Raw genomic sequence first — 22,833 nt, 5'->3', positions numbered from 1 at the left:
AGTTGAGGCATTTGTTAATTCAAAGAATTCTTTAAAAATAAATAAATATTCAGGAGTAAAAAGTCATTGGCTCAGATGTTGTTGTGGTTTAACCTATTAGAAGACGTGTTCTTAATCTTTTGCAGCAGTAATAATCTTAATCTTGCAGCAGTAATAATCTTAATCTTAATCTTTTGCAGCAGTAATACCTTATGGTAAGCAAAAGATCTTAAACTTTACTAGTGTCATTCTTTTAAAATCTTTGTGATGGCTAAGTACATCTGTAGTTTGCAAACAAAGAAAAACTCCAACTGCAAAAGCAGAATTAATATTCTGGACATACACAGTTTCTATAGTTCAGTGTACATTTTAATATTCTCTTATCTTCCCTATTCTGCCCGCAGTTTCTCCCTGGGCACGTTTTAAAAGGCTGTAGGACTGATTTCCCATAGTACTCTCCACTTGGGGAGTGTCTCCCCAGGTTACAGCATTTGTGCTGTGAATCCTGCTGCTGCTTTAGTTCCGTCTAGGTAAACATGGCTTAATGAGCTGTGATCCGTGCGTGTTCATGGAGGTTCTGAAAATAGTCTCTGCAAAATAAGTGTTTTATTTATTTGTTAGGATACAGAGGTCTGGGAGAAGATAGTTGAAACAACCAAAACCAGTGCATATACAGTAGTCAAGAAAGCATGTCAACTTGAATTTATCAATTAATTTTGTCACAATAGTCAAATATAATTTTTAGGTTTAGAGATTCATAGATATTAGAGGTTAATGTTAGAGACTCATTGCAATAAGGTTACTTCAGCCCTTACTGGGAAATATGAGATATATTGCTGTAGGGCTTCTCCTTTCTCTTCCTTCTGCCTTATTTCTTCATATTCTTTTTTTTCCTTTCCTTGGTTCTGGTAATTTCTGGAATAATATTTAATAGCGAGAAAAATTATTAACATTTCAGTGGGTCCAGGGAAATTATCTGGTACGGTCTACATGTTTTTAAAAGGTTGCTGAATTGTTACCTTAGTGTCCAGCTAAACATTAATTTCCAAAGCTAGTTTGGTTTCCACATGACCACACTTCAGATAGTGGAAGAAAAGCATACTCGGTTCAAGACTCGCTGGAAATGCTTAGTTATGAGATTGCCTTCAAACCCTGAAATTTACTACCTGGCTTTCCATCGCAAAGAAGGTGTAGGTTTAGAGATGGTTTTTTAAAATGCTATTTCAGTTCTTGACAGATGACTTCATCACGTTTGTGTATTGTACATTAGGTCACGTAAGGTTTTATAATGCTATAATACCTGTTGCAGCACTAGATAAGAACAGCCTCTTTAGAAGGCTCGCTGATGTCCCATTTGTTATGTGTTAAGTGTTTTTCAGATTTAATTCTCTTTAATGAAGGCTCCTTTGCATCAACCCGATTTCTGTAAAATTATCGATTATTTCCTTAGCACTGAGTAATTTAAGAAAAAAAAAAAGGCAGCAAAACAATTCTTAGAGTAGTTATTGTATGTGAACTGTACTGGCTACAAGTGTCATCTCCTGCAACAGGCTTTTTGAGTACCCGAGGGATTTGCATAAATGCATTGTATTTTTTTTAATTACCCAGAGCTGTAATGAGTAAAGTTTTACTGAATATTGGCTTAATGGTGCATTTGTTCGGGACTTTATCTTAAAGGTGACCTGCAAGGCTTGCCTTTATCAGATAGTAAGAAATCTTGAAAAAATTTCAATTTTATTCTCTGAAACACAAAACACAGGTTATCAAGTGCTACTCACTCCTTTTTAAGAACAGCATGCTGTCAGCTTAATTCCCTTTTGAAATATGAAAATGTGGCTGCAGGTAAACAGCTTATTTTTGGAAGTTGGAAAACTGTATTTTCCAGATAAAGTGCCTTCCCAAATATTTGAGGAAATAAGTCTAGCTGTATTAATGTTGCAGTTGCTGGATGCTTGATGGTATTCATTGGGAACCTTGATTTCCCCCCCCAGGGATTTGTTATTTCTGATTTTACCTATTTTGGTTGAAACTCTGCAAAAGCCCACCCAGAGGTGCATGGGTTTTTGAAGGAACAGTAAGGTGATCGGTAATTGTTGATTAGATGAATCCACGTTTAAGTTGTAGTTATATATTTGAACGAACAGTGTGTCTTCTACAGGTAATTATGTAAGTGCTGGTTAATGTAGACGTGTGCTTCTGAGAAAAGTACTGAGACCCCAGCAATAGCTACCAACTTTTCATTTGATATTTAGATACAAGGGTATTCATATTTACGCTACAGTGCACTGCTGGTATCTTAATTCTGTTTTTTTGAGAGAGCTCAGTTTTCAGAGTTTCTCTAAATAACTGAAAATCTAGTAAGGGAGTATTTGCCCAGGGGGATATATGGGCTGTTCACATTACGGCTATTTAGTTGTTCTTCTGATTCTTTACTTTTTTCAGATCTGATATTCTCCTGACTTGTAGTTGCCTGCAGCTTTTGAATTAAAAAATAGCCTCAGGGAAATCAATCATAAAATATTCATTCACTTTAAGGAGGCAAGAATTTCATCTGTGTACATCCTTTTTAAACTTGTAAATACGTGTTTTTCAATAGGCTTTTAGGCTGTGAAAGCGAATTGCAGAGTTAGATATGTGGAAAGACACTTAGCTTTGCTCATGTTGAATATTTATGCCAGTTTAGAACTGAATGAGTGAAGGAGTAGGCATGTGTGGTGTAATGATCTCAATATTGAACTGTGCTGTCTGAACTGTTCATGCTATCATTGACCAGTGACATAACTAAAACTGAAGAGATGCATCTAGCATAAGCGCCATTGTTGTGCTTTGTAAAACAGCTTTTTATAGCATACTGCCTCATCCAAGGAAGTACTGAGTAGAGGTGTTCTACACGCTTTGAAAATAACAAGACTTCAAGGAAGACCTGGGGGTTTTTTTACCATTATATATTTAATACATGGAAAGAATGTAAAGGTAAAAATCCTCCAGCGAAGGGAGGATTTTTATATCGGGATTTGTAGTATACCAGGAACATAAGCCCCTTTTGACCACTTCTATCACATGACTCTTCTAATGACTTGTGATAGTTGGGAGTTGTAAGAACAACAGATTTCCTCCCTGTTGTGCTATCATACTAGATTTTGCATTAGTAGATAGTTCTGGACAGCAGTGGCAACTTGGTTTCTACTTTTAGCAATATCTTCTACCTGCCAAACAAAAATGTACTCATATATGATGCTATGTATTCTGTTATGTGAAAACAGATTCAACCTGAACCTAAACATTGACTTAAGGCATGCCTTTTCCCATGAATTCTCTTTTAGAGTGAGTCTGCATGTCCTGTGTATTTACATAAGAAGAAGAAAGGTTGATGCAACTGTAAAGTTAAATAAAATGTAATTGTTTTAAACCTATATTTAGAGTGCTTTAGGATTTTCCTTTCATGGTTGCTATTCCTTATTTTGAGCTGTAAGATAAGAGAAATTTGATGAACACTCGTAATAGCTACAGTTATGGTGGTTAAGCTTAATTTTTGTTTAAAGTTTTCTGTCTCAGAATTATTTTCACAAAGTTCTTTAAATTAGTTACCATGTACTTTGTTCATTACTTGACTTTTAGTTTCTTCTGGAATGTGGTTATTGCTTATATATCCTGAATCTCTATCTAAGACAATGTGGGTGTTTTTTTATTTAAAAAAAAAAAAAAAAAGTCCTATGCAATTAGATCTTATCCTAAATATTTTCTTTCTTGACCACTTGTTTTCTTTTGTTTTGTTTTTGTTTTTGTTTTTGTTTTTTACTTAGGAATTTTATGTGCTTGGTGGAGATGGAAAAAGATGAAAAACAAGCTGGCTTCCTGGAGAAAGAAGGCGGCAAATACTTAATGGAACTCTCTTACTGTGGAACCATGTTTTGAGTGCTCCTCCTAGACATCTTTCATAAATATTCTAGATATCAGCAGATTGATATGATTGGAAACCTGGCTCATCAAACAGGATACACTGGAGGAAGCCTGCTTGGAATATGACATTTTGTATTGTTTCTGAAAGTCTGTGAGAAAACACTATAGACATCTACCTATTATTTCTTAACTCTGCATCTCAATTCAGCTACAGCAAAACTAGTCTTTGAAGTGAATAGAATCAGAGCCCTTTTGGAAACTTTTATTGAACATGACTCATGGAGAAGAGCTTGGCTCTGAGATGCACCAGGATTCTGTTGTTCTAACTTACCTAGAGGGATTACTAATGCATCAAGCAGCAGGAGGCTCAGGTACTGCAGTTGACAAAAAGTCTACTGGGCATAGTGGAGAGGATCAAAACTTTAAGATTTCTGGAAATATATTTCCCAGCTGTCAAAGTAATGGTCCAGTTCTTAACACAAATACATATCAGGGATCTGGCATGCTGCACCTCAAAAAAGCAAGACTGTTGCAGTCTTCTGAAGACTGGAATGCAGCAAAGAGAAGGCGGTTGTCTGATTCCATTGTGGATTTAGATGGAAAAAAGGAAGCCTTGTTAGCTGGCATGGTTGAAAATGTGCCTAAAGGCAAACAGGATAGCACATTACTTGCCTCTTTGCTTCAGTCATTCAGCTCTAGGCTGCAGAGTGTTGCTCTGTCACAGCAGATTAGGCAGAGCCTTAAGGAGCAAGGGTATTCCCTTAGCCATGATTCTTTACAAGTGGAGAAAGATTTAAGGTGCTATGGTGTTGCATCCAGTCACCTGAAGACTCTACTGAAGAAGAGCAAAGCAAAAGATCAGAAGTTGGACAACAGCCTGCCTGATATAACAAAGAACCTGCCCAAAGAGAGGTTTATAGAATCTCCTCATGCGGTACAGAGCGGACCTAAAGTGATAAATGAGCCACTGTCATGTGCTGCACGACTACAAGCTGTTGCAAGCATGGTAGAGAAACGATCTAGTCCTGCTGCTTCACCGAAGCCCAGCGTAGCATGCAGCCAGCTAGCTTTACTCCTTTCAAGTGAAGCACACTTGCAGCAGTACTCCAGGGAACATGCTTTAAAAGCACAAAATGCAAATCAAATAGCAAGTGAGAGACTTGCAGCTATGGCCAGGTTACAAGAAAGCGCTCAGAAAGATATTGGCCAATTCGGTTTAGCAAAAGGAATGACAAGCCATCTCAATGGTCAAACAGGATCATCAACCAAAACAGTATCTAGCAAAAGCAATATGGCACCATTTCAGAGTTCAGTGGGAATCATGCATTCGCCTCCCAAAAACGTGGGATACAAAAGTACTTCAGAAAGGAGTAACCTGAAAACCTCTCCCAGCAACAGTTTGCTCTTGCATCTACTGAAAAGCCAGAATACCACCAAACATGTAAAAGGGCACGAACAGAGTGAGAGAGGCAGCATTTTTGAAGACAGCAGCACGCCAACAACTGTTGATGAGTATTCAGACAACAATCCTAGTTTTACAGAAGATGACAGCAGTGATGATGAAAGCTCCCATTCTAACTGTCTTCCTATAGACCTATCCTTTAAACAGAGGACAGATAAACCAGATGCAGGTCCACCTGCATCACTGGATAACCTGACTCAGTCCTTGCTTCATAACTGGGATCCAAAAGTTTCCTGTCCAGAGAACAAGGAAGACAAAGACACTCCGAAAGCTTCTAAGCTGAATCCCCATCAGAAAGTAACGCTACTTCAGCTGTTACTTGGGCATAAGAGTGAAGAAAAAGGTGACAAGAGTAATGACCCTCAGGGACCACACAGTGCAGCTGATGTGGCAAAATTCACTGTACAGACTGGTAAAAGGACTCCTGTTACTGATAGTCCCAGTGCAAATCGAATGACTCCGTTAAGCACTCCACCTTTGCTGGCTTCTGCAAAAGCAGACTCTCCTATAAATCTCTCTCACCAGTCGTTAGCCATCAAGCGTAGCTCGCCACCATATGCTTGCAGCATCCAGCCGGACAGGCTGGTGAATCCCGCATCTAAACATTTGATAGACCTTTCTAAAAGCAAAGAAATTCAAGGAGCCAAGCTGAGCAGAAACGATAGTCCCCAGAACTCTTCAGCTTTCAGTGCCAGCAAGCTGTTGCAGAACCTCGCTCAGTGCGGCATGCAGACTTCCATGTCAAGTGAAGAACAAAGAGCTAGCAAACAGCTGCTAGCAGGGAGCGCAGATAAACCTGTTGGCTTGATTGATAGATTGAACAGCCCTCTGCTTACGAATAAATTGAGTACGCATGAAGAAAATAACAAAATCTTCAGTTGTCAGCCTGCACCCGCTGAACAAGGACTTCCAGGTTCGGAAATAGAAAATCTCCTTGAAAGGCGCACTGTCCTTCAGCTGCTTCTGGGAACTCCCAATAAAGGTAAAAGTGAAAAGAAAGAGAGGATGCTTTTAAGAGATGAAAGTTCTCAGGAACAGACAGATAAGGCTTTGAATGAGCAAATATTGACGGTGAAAATAAAAACTGAACCATCTGAAGAATCAAATGTTCCTTATAATTCAAATGCACAACAAGTAAGAGAGTGCAAGGGTAACAAATTTCAAGGATTTGTTCATTCACTGCAGAGAAACACAGCTGCTTCTCCAGCATCCGAGGAGTTGAAATCTGAGCCTCTTTCACCTCAAGACTTCTCTTTTTCCAAAAACGGCCTGCTAAGTAGGTTGCTGAGACAGAATCAAGACAGTTACCCAGCAGATGAGCTGGACAGAAGTCACCGAAACAATGAGCTGACACACCTTGAATCAAAGAGTCTTTGCACAGTACCGAAGAAGAGGAAGCTTCATGCTGAGCCATTGGAAAGTCCATTAAAAAAGATGAAAAGTAATGTGTCTGATGCTGCAAACAATCACACTTCTCCTACCGAGACGCTGTACGGGCCTTTGCTTAACCAGCAAGAACTGAAATTCAGCAGAAGTGATGCTGAATTTAAATATGCTGTAAGTCATGGTTCAAATAATGAAAGTGAAAACAGGAGTTGGTCTAGGGATAGTAAAGGCTTTAATGTGTTGAAACAGCTGCTTCTCTCAGAAAACTGTGAGAGAGATCTGTCACAACATAGGAATAACATACTAATGGAGGGCAAGAAAAAAGGAAACAAAACCAGTGCAACAATTAATAAACCTGAATTCAGCATTTCTTCAGTAAATGCATTAATGGGAAGCCCTGTGCAACAGAACAGTTGTGTAGATCACAGAACATTTCAGTATCCTGTAGCAGTAAAAAGTCCTGCCAGTTCCCCCTTCCCTGAACATTTGGGGAGTACAGTATCTAGACTTGAGTCCGACCAGTTTAGCGTGTGTCCCATGCCCAGTGAAAAAGGGCCCATCAGATGGGTGATCACAGGTATGGACAAGAATGATTACGAAAAAGACTCTCCGAGACTGACCAAAACCAATCCAATATTGTACTACATGTTACAGAAAGGCGGCAACTCTGTTAGTAGCCAAGAAGCACATGACAAAGAAATCTGGAATGAACCTTCATTTACTGATAGTTCAACTCGTGTTACGATCAAAGAGGAGTTGACGTCTGATGCAGAGCTTAAAACTCCTTTTAGTAACTTTAGAAGCCCTTACAACAGCCATATGGGGAGTAAGACCTCTCATCAGCATGGTGTGAATGGAGAAGTGCATGGACTTCTGGAAAAAGTGCTAACAATCAAAAAAGAGCCAGAATAAACTACAGCCTCCTCAATGAGTTTACAATCAGTGGTTTTGAATCTTTGTTTAAAAAAAAAAGAAAAAGAAAAAATAAAAATGAGTACGAACTTGACTACTGTATAAATTGAGCATGATTTTAGAAAAGCATGGTCTAATTGAAACATGTTTTCATTTGATAAACTTTTTATTTTTCTGGTGATGTTATTTAAAATACATGTAGATAAAATTTGCTTTACAATAGATTGTCACAAGGAAACTAGAAAGGTTGTGATTTGTACAAGACATTTCTGTATGCATCAGATTAAGTTATAAGTACTCTTTGATCAGAGTCTTATTCGGATCTGCAAGTTTTTGGTATAACATAAAGTGTAAGCGTACAGCCTAGGTGGTGGTAATGCTGCGTTTCCTCCCTCCCTGTAAAATAATCCTTATTTTTTGGAAGCCTGAGCATAGACACAGTGTACTTTTTTTTGAATGTTTAATACGTTTTGTGATATTTTAAGAATAACTTAAGAAATGGAGCAGTCCGTCCAAGGTATTAGCTCGTCATACTGGAAAACCTGTGTCAGTGTTAGTAACTGAAATGCACTGAAATGTATTTTTTAGTGCTTCCAAAATTTTTATTGTTATTTTTAAATCTTGTTTGTGGTCCTGCCAGAATAGTGGTGTAAAATCTATTTTTCTTCCTTGCCCTGCTCTTGACAAATGCCTTCCTCAGAATCCTTAGCCATAGTTATGAGTTACTAGTTACAATTAAGGGTTTTTTCTAGGTTTTTATACAAAAGGCAGATTTCCATAGGCCATGCAAGTACTGCATGAGTCTTTTTGTCGGCGCATTCCTGCCACTTCGCTGCTTAAAAGGGGAAAGCCAAAATGCCTCTTGGCGTAGTGCGATTAAGAATGCTTAGTACAAATATTTGGTGAGGAAAATGGTGGAAAGTTTGTGAAGTGGATGAGCGGAATTGTCTGTTTAGCATCATCCTCCTTCCCCTGCAGAAGAATATCAGCTGCACTAACGCAGCACATCAGACTTCCACTCAAAGATGGAATAGGATTTTAATGAAAAATGTGTTGGCCTCTTCCTACAACCAGGGAAAAGAATCCATATTCTGCCAATATTTATTACTCTCTGAACAGTTGATGCATGGTTTCATGCGCTACCCTTTCACTGCAGAAAAATCTGGGTTTAGAATAATTTTTCAGGTTGCACTGAGGATAAAATTGTGGTTTTGTCATGTTCTGTAATGGATAGTAGGACATGTCTGAGAAATCCTCCTCTGCCCTTTCCCTCAATCCCCACCTGTGCTGTGATTTGTAACATCTGGCAATATCAGCCTGAGATGGGAGTAACTGAAAATTGCGGTCAAAGCTGAGACACCTTAAAAGAATTGCTGGCTGGGGAAGAGCCATGCAGCTCTGCTTTCCTGTTAACACTGTCAGTGTTAACTCCATTTGCAGCCCTTATTTCTCATGGGGGAGGAGGAGGACAAAATCCAGTTCCTCTAAATTATATGCATTATTGGCAACCATGCATTTTGCTGAACTTTTTACTCCCCTGAAAAAAATGTTCTCTGTAGCTTCTAATTTCACTGATAATCCCGTATGCTATCAGCAAACAGCTAAATAGTTGTCTTGCACAGATAATGAAAGCTACACTCTGTTTTAATTTTGACCGTTTTCACCGTTAAGAGCTGACGGCATGACAAAACTGCTGTTTCTGTCCATCTCATGTTTGCATAGCAGAGAGGCGTGATGGGGCATTTTGCTCTCTTCCTTTCTGGTTTGGGTTCAGAGGTCCTTTTCCCAGACTGCTGGCTCGCTGACACAGAGCGAGCTGTTGTCCCCTGCTCATCCTCCAACCCCTGCCTGGGATCAGTTTCCCTTCCTTCCAGTGCAGTCCCTACTGAAAGGGACTTCTCCCGTCTGCCAGCTGGAAAATGCACCACTATTCTGTTTTACCCCCCTGGGGGATACCTTCTTTTAGGGAACACAAATATTTGGCAGTATCCAATATAAAACATTCCCCCTGGTTTATATGAGAAAAAACAGAGCGATTTAAAGATATATTTTTATGTTATTTGGGTGAAGCGTAATATATTAATGGGCTGTACAAAGAAGATTTATATTTTAAAACCTTCACACAAATCTAATATCATTTTAAATGTCATTGTTTGAAGTATAATATAAAAATAAAATTTTGTTTGTCTTTAATATTGCATTTATAAGTGGCCCAATGACAATTCAGATGTCTCATAGAATAATCATTAATGAGATAAAGTATATTTTGGATTGACAGTGGAACTGAATTCTTTTTATATGAGTCAACCCAGCAGAAATATTAAAAAGATGGTATTTGTTCCATCCATTAAATGTCTCTTAAAGTCTTAATTGATTATTTTTCTTGAAACAACATGTATATAGCTAGGAAATATATACAATATAGAATAATAGATGGTCCCCAGAGTAAATACAGGGCTATAATTTACTTGAAGGGCTCCACAGAAAAATGCAGCTTGAATGGACGTGAAATAATCTGGTCGGAAAAACTTCATCAAACTTCAACAACTTCAAGTTGAGATGAAAAGTAGGGAGGAGAGTCTAACCCTAACAAAAAGTAATATTGGAGTCTAGGAGTGTGCTTACCTATGTATTTATTCTATGGTAGTCTATTGCTATAATATATACTTTTGAATATTTAGTTTTTAAAGTTTTATAAAACATTTAAGTTAAAATGTTAACAGTTTGACCAGTTAATGATTTAGCTTTCTTTTTAGGTGATGGTAATGAAAGGGTATTACCATTCTCACGGACGTCAGTAAACTATAATACACAAGAATCTAAGTTTAGGACATGCTGTTCATGGAAGAATCTTACCTCTTGTAGATGTTGCAGTCTCAAGCGGCACGTAACATAACGATGAGGCCCTTGAGAGAGGGTAGGGCATGCCAACTGAATGCTTTTTCAGACAGCTGCTAAGAGGGCAACAGTCTTCTATGTGAAATTCTCCAGTATCACTGATGTTACCCCTCCCTAGGGAAGAGAGGTCTTCTTTAAAATCTACCCCATCTGCATTTACAGCCTTTAAACCTGAGGACGTAAGGCTTTTTCATCATTTATTTTGTAGCATGGGTGAATAAAAAGAAGTTGCCATCATTCTCCTTGGGGACTTTTCCCTCTCAGTTGTTCCATCAGAAAAGGGGGGTGCAGGAGCTGGGTTTGCTGCACCAGCAGAAGGACTGGTAGGGCTGGCCACGTTTTCCCAGGCACCTCAAAGATCCTTGATTTCCACCAGTCCCTCTGGATGAGTGACAAACCAAGGTCATCTGTTGAGTAACGCTTGGTATTCCCAGCAACTCTTCTCTCCTTGGTTTAGTAGACGTTTACTACTAGGATATGCATTTTGGCTGTCCCCAGTATGCTTCCTCAGTCTGTGGGAGTGGGAGCTTCAAAGATAGGTCTGCAAACTCAGGAGGCTGAAGGTTCAGCTAGGCCTTTGGGCTATAGACTTGAAGAAAAATGGGGCCTTGTCAGATACTGGCAGCAGTAGCTGTGTAGGCAAAGAGGTGCGGGATTGATGGGTGCTGTTGTCATCTCACCATCGAAGGAGCAGGGAGGGAGGGAGGGGAGGAGATCACATCCCAGTTGTAGCTGGGTGAGACTGCTGGGGGGAAAGCTGCCCCCCCCTCATGGAGCAGTGAAGAAGTGAGTTAGGGATGTGTCTATACCACACTTAAAGTTGTAATTGCAGCCCCCTGGGACTCGTACCGGAGTTAACTTTGACCTCACCGAACTCAGAGCAGTTGCAGCAGCAGCAGTCGGGTTGCTAAGTGCCCGATGCCTTGCTCGAGCGGGCATCTACAGGCTCATGCCGCTTCACCCGCTGGGGTGGTGTAGCGCTCAAGCTAGCTAGATTTGGGGATTACTTGTAATTGCCATGCAGATATGCCTTTTCTTTCCAGAGGAAAGTATACAGGACTGAGATAACCAGATTTCTAGTGTCTCCTCTGCCAAAGTTTCAGGAAATGCTGGGGGGTAACGCATGACTGCAGAATCAAAGCTGTTGTGCTGGAGGGCTTCTCTGCTGATACCACGTAACCACACGGCTCAGTTTGAGAAGTTTATAAACATTAGGAGATCAAAAGGGAATTCAGCCATAACTTTCACTTTTCTTAGCCATTTACTCTTAGTGATGTTTTTAAATTTTTAATTTACAAATGTTTTTAAAAGAAAGAAATGAATGGTTTAAATTTTCCCTGTTAAATGTTGGTGAAAGTATTACAGCTCTCATTGACGTCAGTGACATGATATTACCAGTTTGTTCTCTGCCACATCTTACAGAGGAGTAAACTGGTAAGTATATATTATATATATTTATATATAATGTAAATATATTGACTTGTTACACCTATAATATGTTGAAATTGGTTTTTAAAAGGTGATGTAAATAGTGGTTTCCTTAATGAAAAATACATATTTTGTATTGTTCTAATGCAAAGGAAAAAAAACCTTTTAATCTTTTTTGTTATGTATATTCCATGTATAAGTGTAAATATGATCACATAGGTTTAAAAACTTTTGCATGTATGTATACAGTTGCAAGTCTGGAAGAATGTATAGAAAAATACTTTTATTTAAAGTTGTGATTACCTGCTGCATGAAAAGTGCATGGGGGACCCTGTGCATCTGTGCGTTGGCAAAAAAAAAAATGTCTTAACAAGTCAGGTCAGTTCAAAACACAACAGTATTCCACTTCTGGACATGACTTCTGCTGTGGTATTTTAGCTTTGTGAAAGAATGTGCTTCAAATCAAAAGGGTCTGGGGAAAAAAAAAAAAAACAAAAAAACCGCAAAACTACTTTTAAAACACGAAGTACTCATATAACTATAATCAGTCATGTAAGTTCAGGACTCCATTTTGCATAATTGAAATATTGTACCAGGACTATTCCATCCCTGTAAAACAAAGGAATATTGATTTTCATTGCCATACATAAGAATTCGGGATTTTACCACAACCAGTTTTATTGTGATGTGTCTTCAGTAATTTATCTAACTTGTCTCATTTTTTTATTAGAAATTAATTTCCTCATGTGATGTCACAAAACTGTACATACTGCAGTGTGAAGTTTTTTTAAATCTTTCAGTGTTTACTTCCTGCAGAAGATTTGAATAAATGAGAAAAATGCATTGTCTTGATGGTTTTTAAATCTGCTTTATTTTCTGTGTACTTTCCATTATTGGAGTGTTAGCAGGCTCTTTGCATCAGTGCTGTGCATATAAATTTCTGACAACAAAAATACCTCAAGGAACTTAGGGACACATAGCCTTCAACAAGGCTACTGACTGGAAATGGAGAGTCGTGGAGCTGGAAATGAAACAATCTAAATCAGATTAGCAGCTTTATTTTACAAAGCACTGTATTATGTTTTATTCAAATAGTCTTCTGCTTATTAACTTGAAATCAGTGACCATAAACTGGAAACCTTTAAATGGGAATTTTCATGTGAAAATAATTTTAAACAAATGTTGAAACATTTTTCAGGTCCCCTGTGCAGGGCAGGAAAGGTGTGTTTTCCCATTAAAATCTGCTTTGGCCTCCATCACAGAGAGGACTTTTCAGTTCTGTCAACTTAAGTTCTTAAGCAAAAGCATGGAAAAATGACTGCAATGTGCCAGTGAAGACTATACGAAGATTTAACAGTGCACTTGCATCATATACAAGCAGCTTTTAAGTTAGGCTATGACATTAGTGCAAATGGTGGATTGCAATGTTAGTGCAAGCGCTGTTTCTCCAGAGAATTTTGTTCTCAGATGTACAGGCACACTGGGTCTGGAGCTGTACAGTGGCAAGCAAGCACTTGGATCATGACTGTCTTGGGTAACAGTAACAGCTATCTTCACGAATCATCCTATGTTGTCTGATCTCTTAACAATAAATATGCATGCATGAGGATCTTTGGAAGCTTTCTGGAAAGCATAAATTATAATTCATAAAGTTAATTTAAAACCAATAATTCCAACTCCGTAGATCTCAGCTAGGGCTTCATAAAGTATATAGCCGAGCATTTTGATTGATTGGTATTCTAAATGGAATAGGATCTGGATACTGGCTGCCTTTGGATATCTCTTTGGATATGTCATCTTAAAGTACATATATAAAGGCACCAGTGATACTCAGCTGTGCTTCAGAGCAAAAAGACCCTTGACCCAGCTTCTGCATAGACTCTTCTCTCTGAGTAGGCTTGCCCCTGATTTGAGGGATGAATGGCTAAGCCAAAATACAGCCACATGAAAAAGCAATATACCTAAAGAGCCAATCTAGTCTTCTCATGGAAGCGCAGCGTGGAAATAATTTCTGAAATACATGCTTCCTCACTGATACGATTCCTTTGGTTTTGATTCTACCAACCAAGCAAAACCATCGGTATGCCTTTGTTTCTTACACAACGATGCCCTAGGATGATGGTTGCTTGGGGCACCTGAATATCACAGAGTTTTGTTTTACTACTGAGGGGGAGTTTAGGCTCTTGTAACTTCACTATATTTATTCAATTTATTGTGCTGTAACACCAAGTAAAACTTGCTTTGTGTCTACCAGAACAAACAGTCCTGTGGAGCTGAGCGTATGGCATGCTAAACAGCCTGTGGAGTGACGAGGATGTTGAACGGGTGTAAATATTCTGAGACACATTTCACTCTGAGTGAACATTAACAATATTTGCTTAGAGATTCATAATAAACTCCTGCAAAATGCCTCAAACCGCCCGTGAACTCTTTACAGACAGACCTGTGGCCATGCAGAATCTTCTTGATCTTCAGTTGGTTCCTCACAAAATGAAAGATGCATGTGATGTTGATGATTTTTCACAGAACAGCCGCTGGATAAAGAAATGAAAGATTTTGCTTCAAAGATTTTGAAATGTAGGAAAAAAAACCAGCAATTGTGTTCGCAGGACTTGGCAGCCCAATCTTAGGCTCCTCAATGAAATTAATTCTAGCATTTTGGACATCAAGAACAGATGTAGGCTCCGATAGATCATTTGCAGGCCTATGTATCAGAGTAGAAAAACTTATTGCAGTTTACAAACACGTCTACACATAAGAAAAGTAAAGCAAATTATTCTTCATTGACTGTAAACTTTCTCAAGAAAAACATGATTGTGAAACTGAAGAATACAATGACTGTTTTTCCGTATGACACAGCTTGGCGCATTAGAGATGTGTAATGCACCCATGGGAATGTCTGTAGGGACTTGATATAAGCCTCAAGCAGTGGCTAGGACACGCAGGTAGTAACTGTTGATAATACTTTTATTTCCTTTTGATTGTCAGAATGACTCAAAGGGAGCATGGCACAAACTCAGGGCATGAAAATCCTCTCTGCTGGTAAATATCAATGCTGCTAATGAAAGAGCCTATGCTGATCTGAGCTCCCAGCAGCCCGCTTTGATTTGGCTTTTTAAGGACTGCTTGCTCTTAATGAATAAAGAGATTTGTCACTATTTCCAGATTACTTTTCTGATTAAACTACTCAGAGTTTAACTGAATGCAAAACGAACGTTGTTGACTTGCGACTGTGCCGGGTAGATAAGCTTGATGCCTGCCTCCGCAATGAAGCTCGGCATGTGCCTTCAGTGCTTCTTGGTGTGTTGGGCAGAGATGGAGAAATAACTGTGTCCCCCTTCACAGTATTAGATGATCTTGATTCTCTTTGCCCAGTCTAGTTTGGTGAGGTGGGGATACTTCCTCACTAAATGGGAGGCAAACTGGGCTATTCTGTAAGTTAGTGGGGGCTGTCTGGCCCCAGTCTGGCCCCAGTCTGAAGCTGGTGTTGACTTTTAAAGTCATACCCTTTTCATGCTCAGAAATTCTGTTGAAAATTTCAGTACAGACCTGAAAGGTGACTTCTGCAAATGAGTTGTGAGTAGCCACTGGGACATACGTACATCCAATCTGTTGCTGTTACCTCTTAATATTTGCCTGTCTGTACCTTTTGTAACTCCAGCAAAGTGTCATCGTTTTCCAAGTTCTGCCTGACTAGAAGCCATGCACAAATCTCATCACTGGTACCGAGAGAGAGAGTAAGAGGTAAAATTCAAGCATGTTTTGGAGTTGGATGCCCTGACACTTGGCCTCTTGTATGCCATGACTTGGGAAAAGTTTTACTAGGGGTTCTGTGGCAGATGGAAGGAAGTTCCTCTAATACCTGTTAGCTGTTCGAATTGTGCAATTTTTTTCCAAATGTGTTGCCATATTTGACTCTGAAAGAAACCCTGGGGTTTTTTTAAGAGACCGAAGTGACTCTCACATGCCTGACAAATGGCTCAGCATGTGATTCACCTTTGGTCGTGCAGGAAGCCTGTGCTCCTTCAGTTGCTACACGCTACCCCCGCACTTGTATGTATCTGCGTGCCCGTCCTTCGTGTTTGCTGTGGCCAACCAGCAGCTTGGGTGTGTTACTCACCTCTTGGGCCACAATTAATTCAAGGCGAGGAGGAAGAAACAGGGGGAAGGAGAATCTTAGGGTAGCAAGCTACAAAGATGTTACTCTTGAGTGCCTTTTACTTTCTAATCCCATCTCATTTTCCTGTATTCACCGTGGTCACAGGGAGAAAGTCTTCATTCGCATCTGCAGCAAGAATTAGATACATCCAGGAAACAAAAACCTCATGTAGCTATTCATGTCATAGATAATATATTATAGTTCAGTATCACTTCTTAAATCTCAGAGTATTACTGATGCAAGTTTACTTGCTTCCTAGTCCAGAATCAAAAGAAGCCTTACATTTCATTCTGCAGAAGTACCAATAGCTGGTTGGTTGGCCTGTAAATATGCTTGAAAATCTGAAAGGAATTAGTTTAGCTAATCCTTGCATGTAGTGATGCGTCCCATCTCTCATGCAAGCAACTGTTAACTCTCATGCCACTTTTCCCCTTCCTCTTCGCTATATTTTGAGTCCTTTCATCTCATTTTTAAACTACACGGGAGCCCAGTCATCACCCATGAAGGGCAGAGGAGACAAAAAAAGAAAAAGTATATATTTTTAGACAAAAAAATGCTTTGAAATAAGTGTTTGCCTAAGGTACTACGTTATGCATTGACTGTATTGAATGCTATATCTCAGTCTCTCCTGCTGAAAGTGTTCACCCAAGGCATTGCATAGTGCCTGCGTATTGAGAAGAGAGATGATGACATCTAACAGCACCTACCCCCAGTATCTCTTTCCTTTATTTTAGAATGCTGCTTACTGTGGCAGAAAGAAGCAAAGCATATGTCACAAAGCCTTTTTCCCCCCCAAAAAAATTGCTATTTAAGAGTTTTTAGAAGTGACACAGAATAGAAGGTGCAAGTCCAAGGGCAGAGTAAGAGAAGGAAAATGAGAGAGGGAATTTTTTTTAAGTGTCCTCAGCGTGGTCCAGCTGGCAGCCTGTTGCCTGCTCCCATTCTGTCCCCCCACCTGTTTCCCAGAGGGAACGCACAATGGCGGTGCGGACAGTGGTTGCTTCCCAGGGGGGCAAATGTTGCCATTTGCATGAGATCTGACCCCGAGAGCTGGGAGCTGGTGGCGGCTGCTCTCACCGCTAACAAAACAGTGGCAGCTGCTGATAGAGGAAGAGAAGGCACTGAAATCCCCCACTGAAAATGTTAACAGCCAAAGAATCATCCTGTATTTTTGCATGGCATAGATTTGCAGTTATTAATTTAGAAGCAGAAGGAATAATTGTTTAGAAACAGACAGCAGCTATTGTATTGAATACATCCTGCTCTTTAAAACTTGCATAGAAGGTCTAAGGATAAAGCTAGTTACATTAAAAAATGACTTTTTTTATATCCAGTGGCTTCAAGAGATTTTTTCATTGTCTTCCCACATCTGCTTAGCACTTGAAAACTTGGTTCACTTTAGTAAGAAAGGTGCTACTCCAGTTTTCCTATCATCTTTGTCTCTCTTTTTACATAAACATTTCTGTTGTGCTTACACTAGAACAATACAGCTTGCTATCCCTTGTTTGATTTCAAACTGTGTCTGTAACATAATAAAATTCTGCCTGCAAAACCTCTCCTGGCAGTACCAGGAACCTCCTGCATGGAACAGAAGTCTCCTCTGACCCAGGCTAACTGTTGTGCCTCACTGCTAGGATGCCTGGAGTGGTAAGTGGTAACGTTAGTGATATGAGATACTGAGCACTGTATAAATTTCTGCCTAGTTCAGTTTTTGTATCTCCCAGTTTGGATCAAGGGGATATGGAAATTTTTGGCAGTGCATAGAGCATGGGCTGCAGAAGTAGCAGCCAGTTTCCAGGCATCTACTATATTCATGTTACCCTGCATTAATGGCACAGCTGTGCCAATGTCACCCTTTGAGCATGTGCCCAGTTGGCCGAAAGCAAACGTGATTACACAGGAGCTGGGATGGTGCTGTCCCTTTTGATGTGGAACGTGGCTGCCTGTGGTGTGGAGCCCCATGCTTTGCAGGAAAGTAGAGGGTTCAGCATATGATATCAAACTCAACAACTGTAGAAACAACTGTAGAAACATCTGTAGGGCGGGGTAGAGCTCCTTTTTTTTTTTGAGGAGCCATGCTGGGTGCTTGGAGATTGCTCTCCTTCTCTGCTTGATGCACTGCTTTGCATGTATTTTTCTGGAGTGGGAACCAGGAGGGGAAGAATCGGGTGAATGAGAGCAGTACTCATGGGGCTAAATCCAGTCCCTGGAGTGAGGAACCAGATCAAGAAGGCAGTGAAGCACAGAGACCTCTGTCCAGAAAGGTATCGAGGCCAAGAGACAGTTACAGTAGTAGATTGGTCAAAGAAGGAGTGCTTAGAAAGATGCTCTATGTCTTTTCTATCTAGTATGCAAATTCCTGGTGTTACCTGAGACCTGGCAGAGATTAAAAGAGGTACCAAAAAGGGACAATATAATGGAGTCCTGCTGGGCACAGCTGCTACTGCTGCTCGATGGGGTGGGCCAGCTGTGTAGATGGTAGCATCCTGAGCCTGGAGGGAACGATGACTGGGTTGGGCTTGCTGAAAAAGTCCAGGATAGGAGGCAGATGCAGAAAAGGATTTCAGGAGGAGTATTGTGGTACCAGGATGCCTTGCTTTGGCATCTGAGCAAACAAGGTCAGGTTATAGAGCCAAAATGATAAGGCTCCTGTAAAAGCAGAAGTTCCTGTTTGCTATGTTTTCTTTTTCCATAGCAGAAGTTACAGCTGCTACATCATCACTTTCCTCAAGTTCAGCAGCAATCACTGCAGTCTTCCTGCCATGAGCAAGGGTTGCTCTTGCCACAGCATCTATATACAGCATAGATGAGATCTATATTATTATCAGGTGGTGCCTGCAGCCTGTCATGACTGGTTGTATTTCCTACCACCATCCTCACCAGGAGAAGAGGGGTGGTCCCCAAATTATGATTGAGGAACCCCAGGTTTGCATTGTGGTTGACTGTGGGGTTTCATGAGACTTCAGGTGGGGCATATGGCCATACTGCATGTCAGGAGTTCTCTGTTAAACAGACCAAAAAGACTTCTCCTTGTTTTAAGGAGACTTCAGTGCTAGTGGAATATCAACTGCACATGTATCTGAGATAGAAAAGAGAGTATAATTTGTCCTATATCAAGTTTTGGTGTGTTAAAATGCATAGCATGTGGTTTGGCCTTCCTATTTAGAGCACCTAAATGTGAAGACTCCCATCAGATGGGAACATCCCTGGAGATGATGGAACTGCTATGATCTGGGTAACCTGTCTGTCAGAAATGTGTTTGCAAGTGACAGATCACAAAACAGAAGATAAACTCTGCAACTCCAGTCTCTTTTGCTTCCTGTCTGCATCGGTTATTTAAATCACACTCTGTAACCCTGCCCCTGCTTTGGTCATCTCACCTGGGAGCTTTGAGTAAAACTAGGTTAAAATATACTTGCAAGAGAAACATTTTGGAAATGTAACTCACTTACAATGCATTAAATGAGCAAGCTTAAAAGCCAATGAGAATGAAGAAAATGAAAGAAAGGTTTCTGCAGGCAGAGAGTTACTGAAGTGGAAGCAGGGCACTGGCTATGATTTGTACCTGAAACCTGTGAAAGCTGACCCCAGGCTTGCGATGGTATAGCAGGTCTAACCCCTAATAGGCTTGGACAAGTAAATAAGACCTTGCAGCAGTGCAAGTGCCTTATTGCGACTACGCTTGTGGGAGCCTGATGACAGTGGTTTTTATCAGCTGGGCTACACCTCACTGTGTTTTTGTCAACATAAAGCTCTTTCACTTAGGCTTAGTTCCAGTGTTCAAGATTTCAGTGTATTTTTAGCATGTTGTTTGTTTATCATCATCTGCCATATATTTCTTATATCAACAGCGGGGCAAGTGAAACATGGGATCTAAATAGCATGTCTAAAATAGCTTTTCTTGAAGAACACAAACACAAACAGTGCTTTTATACTCTCTGATTAGGTTTTTGGGAGGGAAGGGGAACTTTTCTAGGAAGAATAAAAAAGTAGAAAACCTTTAAAGCCAACTGTGTCTCCTGCTAATCCAAAATGTTTGGATTCATGTGCAAAATAAGGGATTTTGGTGCAGGGGATTATTTTAGCATTTCTTTCTGTGGAGCAAAATGTGAATGAGGATGTACATGTACCTAAACGCATGCAGAAGATGGGTACAATGACTCATGGAGACAAAAGAAAAATTAAGAAAGCTGACAATGCAAGGGCTGATATTTAAAACAGTAGGGGTGTATAGTGAGCATTCTTGTAGAGTAGCTATTATTTATTAAGTAGAGACAGAGTGAGTGGAGCTATACAAAAATATAATGAGACATGCTTCAAGGAATTTGCAGCCTATTACAAACTCAGAAAAAAACACTGCAGGCACATAAAGTACATTAAGTGCTGGTACAAGTTAGCAGTAGTGAAGGAATCTGTCTGAGGTCATTGTTGAAAAGTATTGTGAAAAGAATAAGTCTGGAGGAGGAGGAGGAGGAGGGAAAGTCATCCAAGGTGAAATTCTTTGGAAGACTTAAGTGGACCTGGCCCTGGCTCCTCTGTGTGGGGTGGATTTTATCCTTGACGCTGGGGAAAGATGACTTCCCATTTGAAGAGGCTGTCTGAGGGAGGAGGAGAAAAGTGAAGCAGGTTGAACTGGAGGGAAAGCCTTTATGGTGGGACTTGAAGGCAAATTTTGAAGGCAATGAGAGGAAGATGAGAGCAGGAAGGGAAAGAGGGAAGAATGTGGATGTATGGAACTACAAAAGAGCAACTGAGCTTGATTTGGAGCTAGTCAAGAAACACTGGTTACAGATGGTACCGAGCTGATTTTCAGGAGTTGAGTCAAGCCAGAGCATTCAATATCTTATGAAATTTAGAAAAATGGTAGATAAAACAAGAGTAGAGGAGGAGAAAGATTTATTTATTTAATAAATTCCCTACCTAGGCATTGGTATTCCTTACTTCAGGAGGGACCGTGTTGTTTCTTAACTTGAAACAATGATTATCTATGACCTGTGTCATGGAGGTGATCAGAAAAGGAAGGGGCCTGTTGCTGTGGGGTTCCCCAGTGATCCCTTAGAACAAATTCCATGAATCCAAAAATTCCATGAATCCCAAGAATAAGTATGAGGAAAAAAAAGGAGGATCAAAAGTGGGGTGAGCAAGAAGTTACTTATTAAATCGCCTAGAAAGAAAAAAAAAAGTGCAAAAAAACTTGTTTAATACATTAAGACATCTAAAATATGCACTGAGGTGTTTGGCTAAGAGCTCTGATGTTCTTGGAAATGCTGCTGGTGCCCACGCCAACACATTTGCAGCTAGCGTGGGTATGTCTGCACAGCCACAGCGGCAGAGCAGTACTGGGCTATGCAGACACGCTCTCAGGGCTTTGCATGAGACTGGCCTTGAGATTTTAGCAGAGACGTGAAGTGTCATTTGGCTCTGAAAAATGAGCAGTAGTGAGGTAAAAACGGGAAAGGCTATGTGGCGAGAGCTGACTCCAGGTCCCTGGGTGCTCCCTTTGTTTATACTTAGTTGCTTTTAACTAGCACAGAAGTATAGTCTGGTGTGTGGGTGGTCCCCGCACTGCAACCCAAGGCTAGTCTTTGCTTTGTTAAAGGTTACTGCTGACAATACCATCTTATCACTGCAAGCTGAAAAAAATGTAATGGGACTTCCTAGTAGTGAATTTTAGGGAATTTTCCTGATTTCTGGTTGCAAGGGACAAGAAAGTAACACATTACGGCTGGTATAGCATAGCTATTGGGAGGGTTTCAAACCAGCCATGGTTTTATACAGAGTTTGATGAAGTAGATGACCTTACCTGCTCTATAAATTGTAAAAGAACCTACCCACACCTTTTCTTGTTCCATAATATTACTGTGTGCTCATTGGGGCTGCACACATACAGTGGAGCCAAGCAGCTACAGGTAGCAGATGAGCCTGGTTGTTCTCTACAGCAAACTATGGAGACAAGGGGCAGATGGTCTTTCTTCCAAGTCTTCAGATCATAAATTTCCGGAAAGAATTCTTTGTCCTTTTTTTAAAATGACCCAAGAACATCTTCTGGCCTTGGATCTGTCAAGCTATGAATGCCTAGCCTTTGCTTTTCCACTGTGAAAGCAAAGCAGGCTTGTTTCTTTTCGGTGTGATCTTTGGCTCTCCTTTGATGTAACTTAATGAGTGTTGGTAACACCTCACCTCTGCAGGCTGACCTTGCTTACCTTTTTTATGGAGAACATTGAGACTTAGACTAAACAACAGTGCATTTAGATATAAATTTAGGTAAACTGCCTGTTGTTCCCCAGATACCTGACTATGCATTTGGGGAGATTTGCCATCATCTTCAGTTTCTGCATTCTTCAACTCCTCGATTCGGAGCAGGGGTTCTGGAATTTATGGCCTCCTGCATTTATTTCATAACAGTGCAGACACTTTTAAGTCAGTGAATTCTGCCATCCTGACAAAAAATTTGCTTTTTCCAGCTGTCTTTTCCAGGGATGCTCAGAGTCCCTATGGCCCTAGTAGAAAAATGTCCGCTGTTGAGAGACAGTCTCTAAAGTTTATTCATGTACCATGAGTAAGAGATGCAGGAATACTTGATGAAATGAAAGAAGTATTTTGAAACAATTTAGATTGAATTGTATACCAGATGACTTTTCACCTATTTAGCATGTTAGTTAGTGTGAATATACCTTCTGTGTGTCTCCTCAGCAAAACCTGTTTAGAG

General features: G+C 40.2%; 1 protein-coding gene across 9 annotated transcripts in view; it reads left to right on the top strand.

Moving 5' to 3' along the window:
- NRIP1 (nuclear receptor interacting protein 1) overlaps window positions 1–22,833 on the top strand; it is a 108,134-nt gene that overhangs the window by 70,889 nt on the left and 14,412 nt on the right. For 8 of the 9 annotated variants that reach the window (XM_072886221.1, XM_072886195.1, XM_072886231.1 and 5 more), the window contains one exon: window positions 3,783–12,822. The exons of the other annotated variant lie outside the window; for it this stretch is intronic. In XM_072886221.1, the coding sequence (XP_072742322.1) occupies window positions 4,151–7,639 (3,489 nt within the window). In that variant the 5' untranslated portion in view covers window positions 3,783–4,150 and the 3' untranslated portion in view covers window positions 7,640–12,822. Of the gene's footprint in view, window positions 1–3,782; window positions 12,823–22,833 lie in introns of those variants that run through there. 9 annotated transcript variants of the gene reach the window in all.

Source organism: Ciconia boyciana, chromosome 1 (assembly GCF_034638445.1).
Source record: "Ciconia boyciana chromosome 1, ASM3463844v1, whole genome shotgun sequence".
Taxonomy (NCBI): Eukaryota; Metazoa; Chordata; class Aves; order Ciconiiformes; family Ciconiidae; genus Ciconia; species Ciconia boyciana.
Note: the sequence above shows the minus strand (reverse complement) of the source record. Positions and strands in the feature narration are given on the sequence as shown.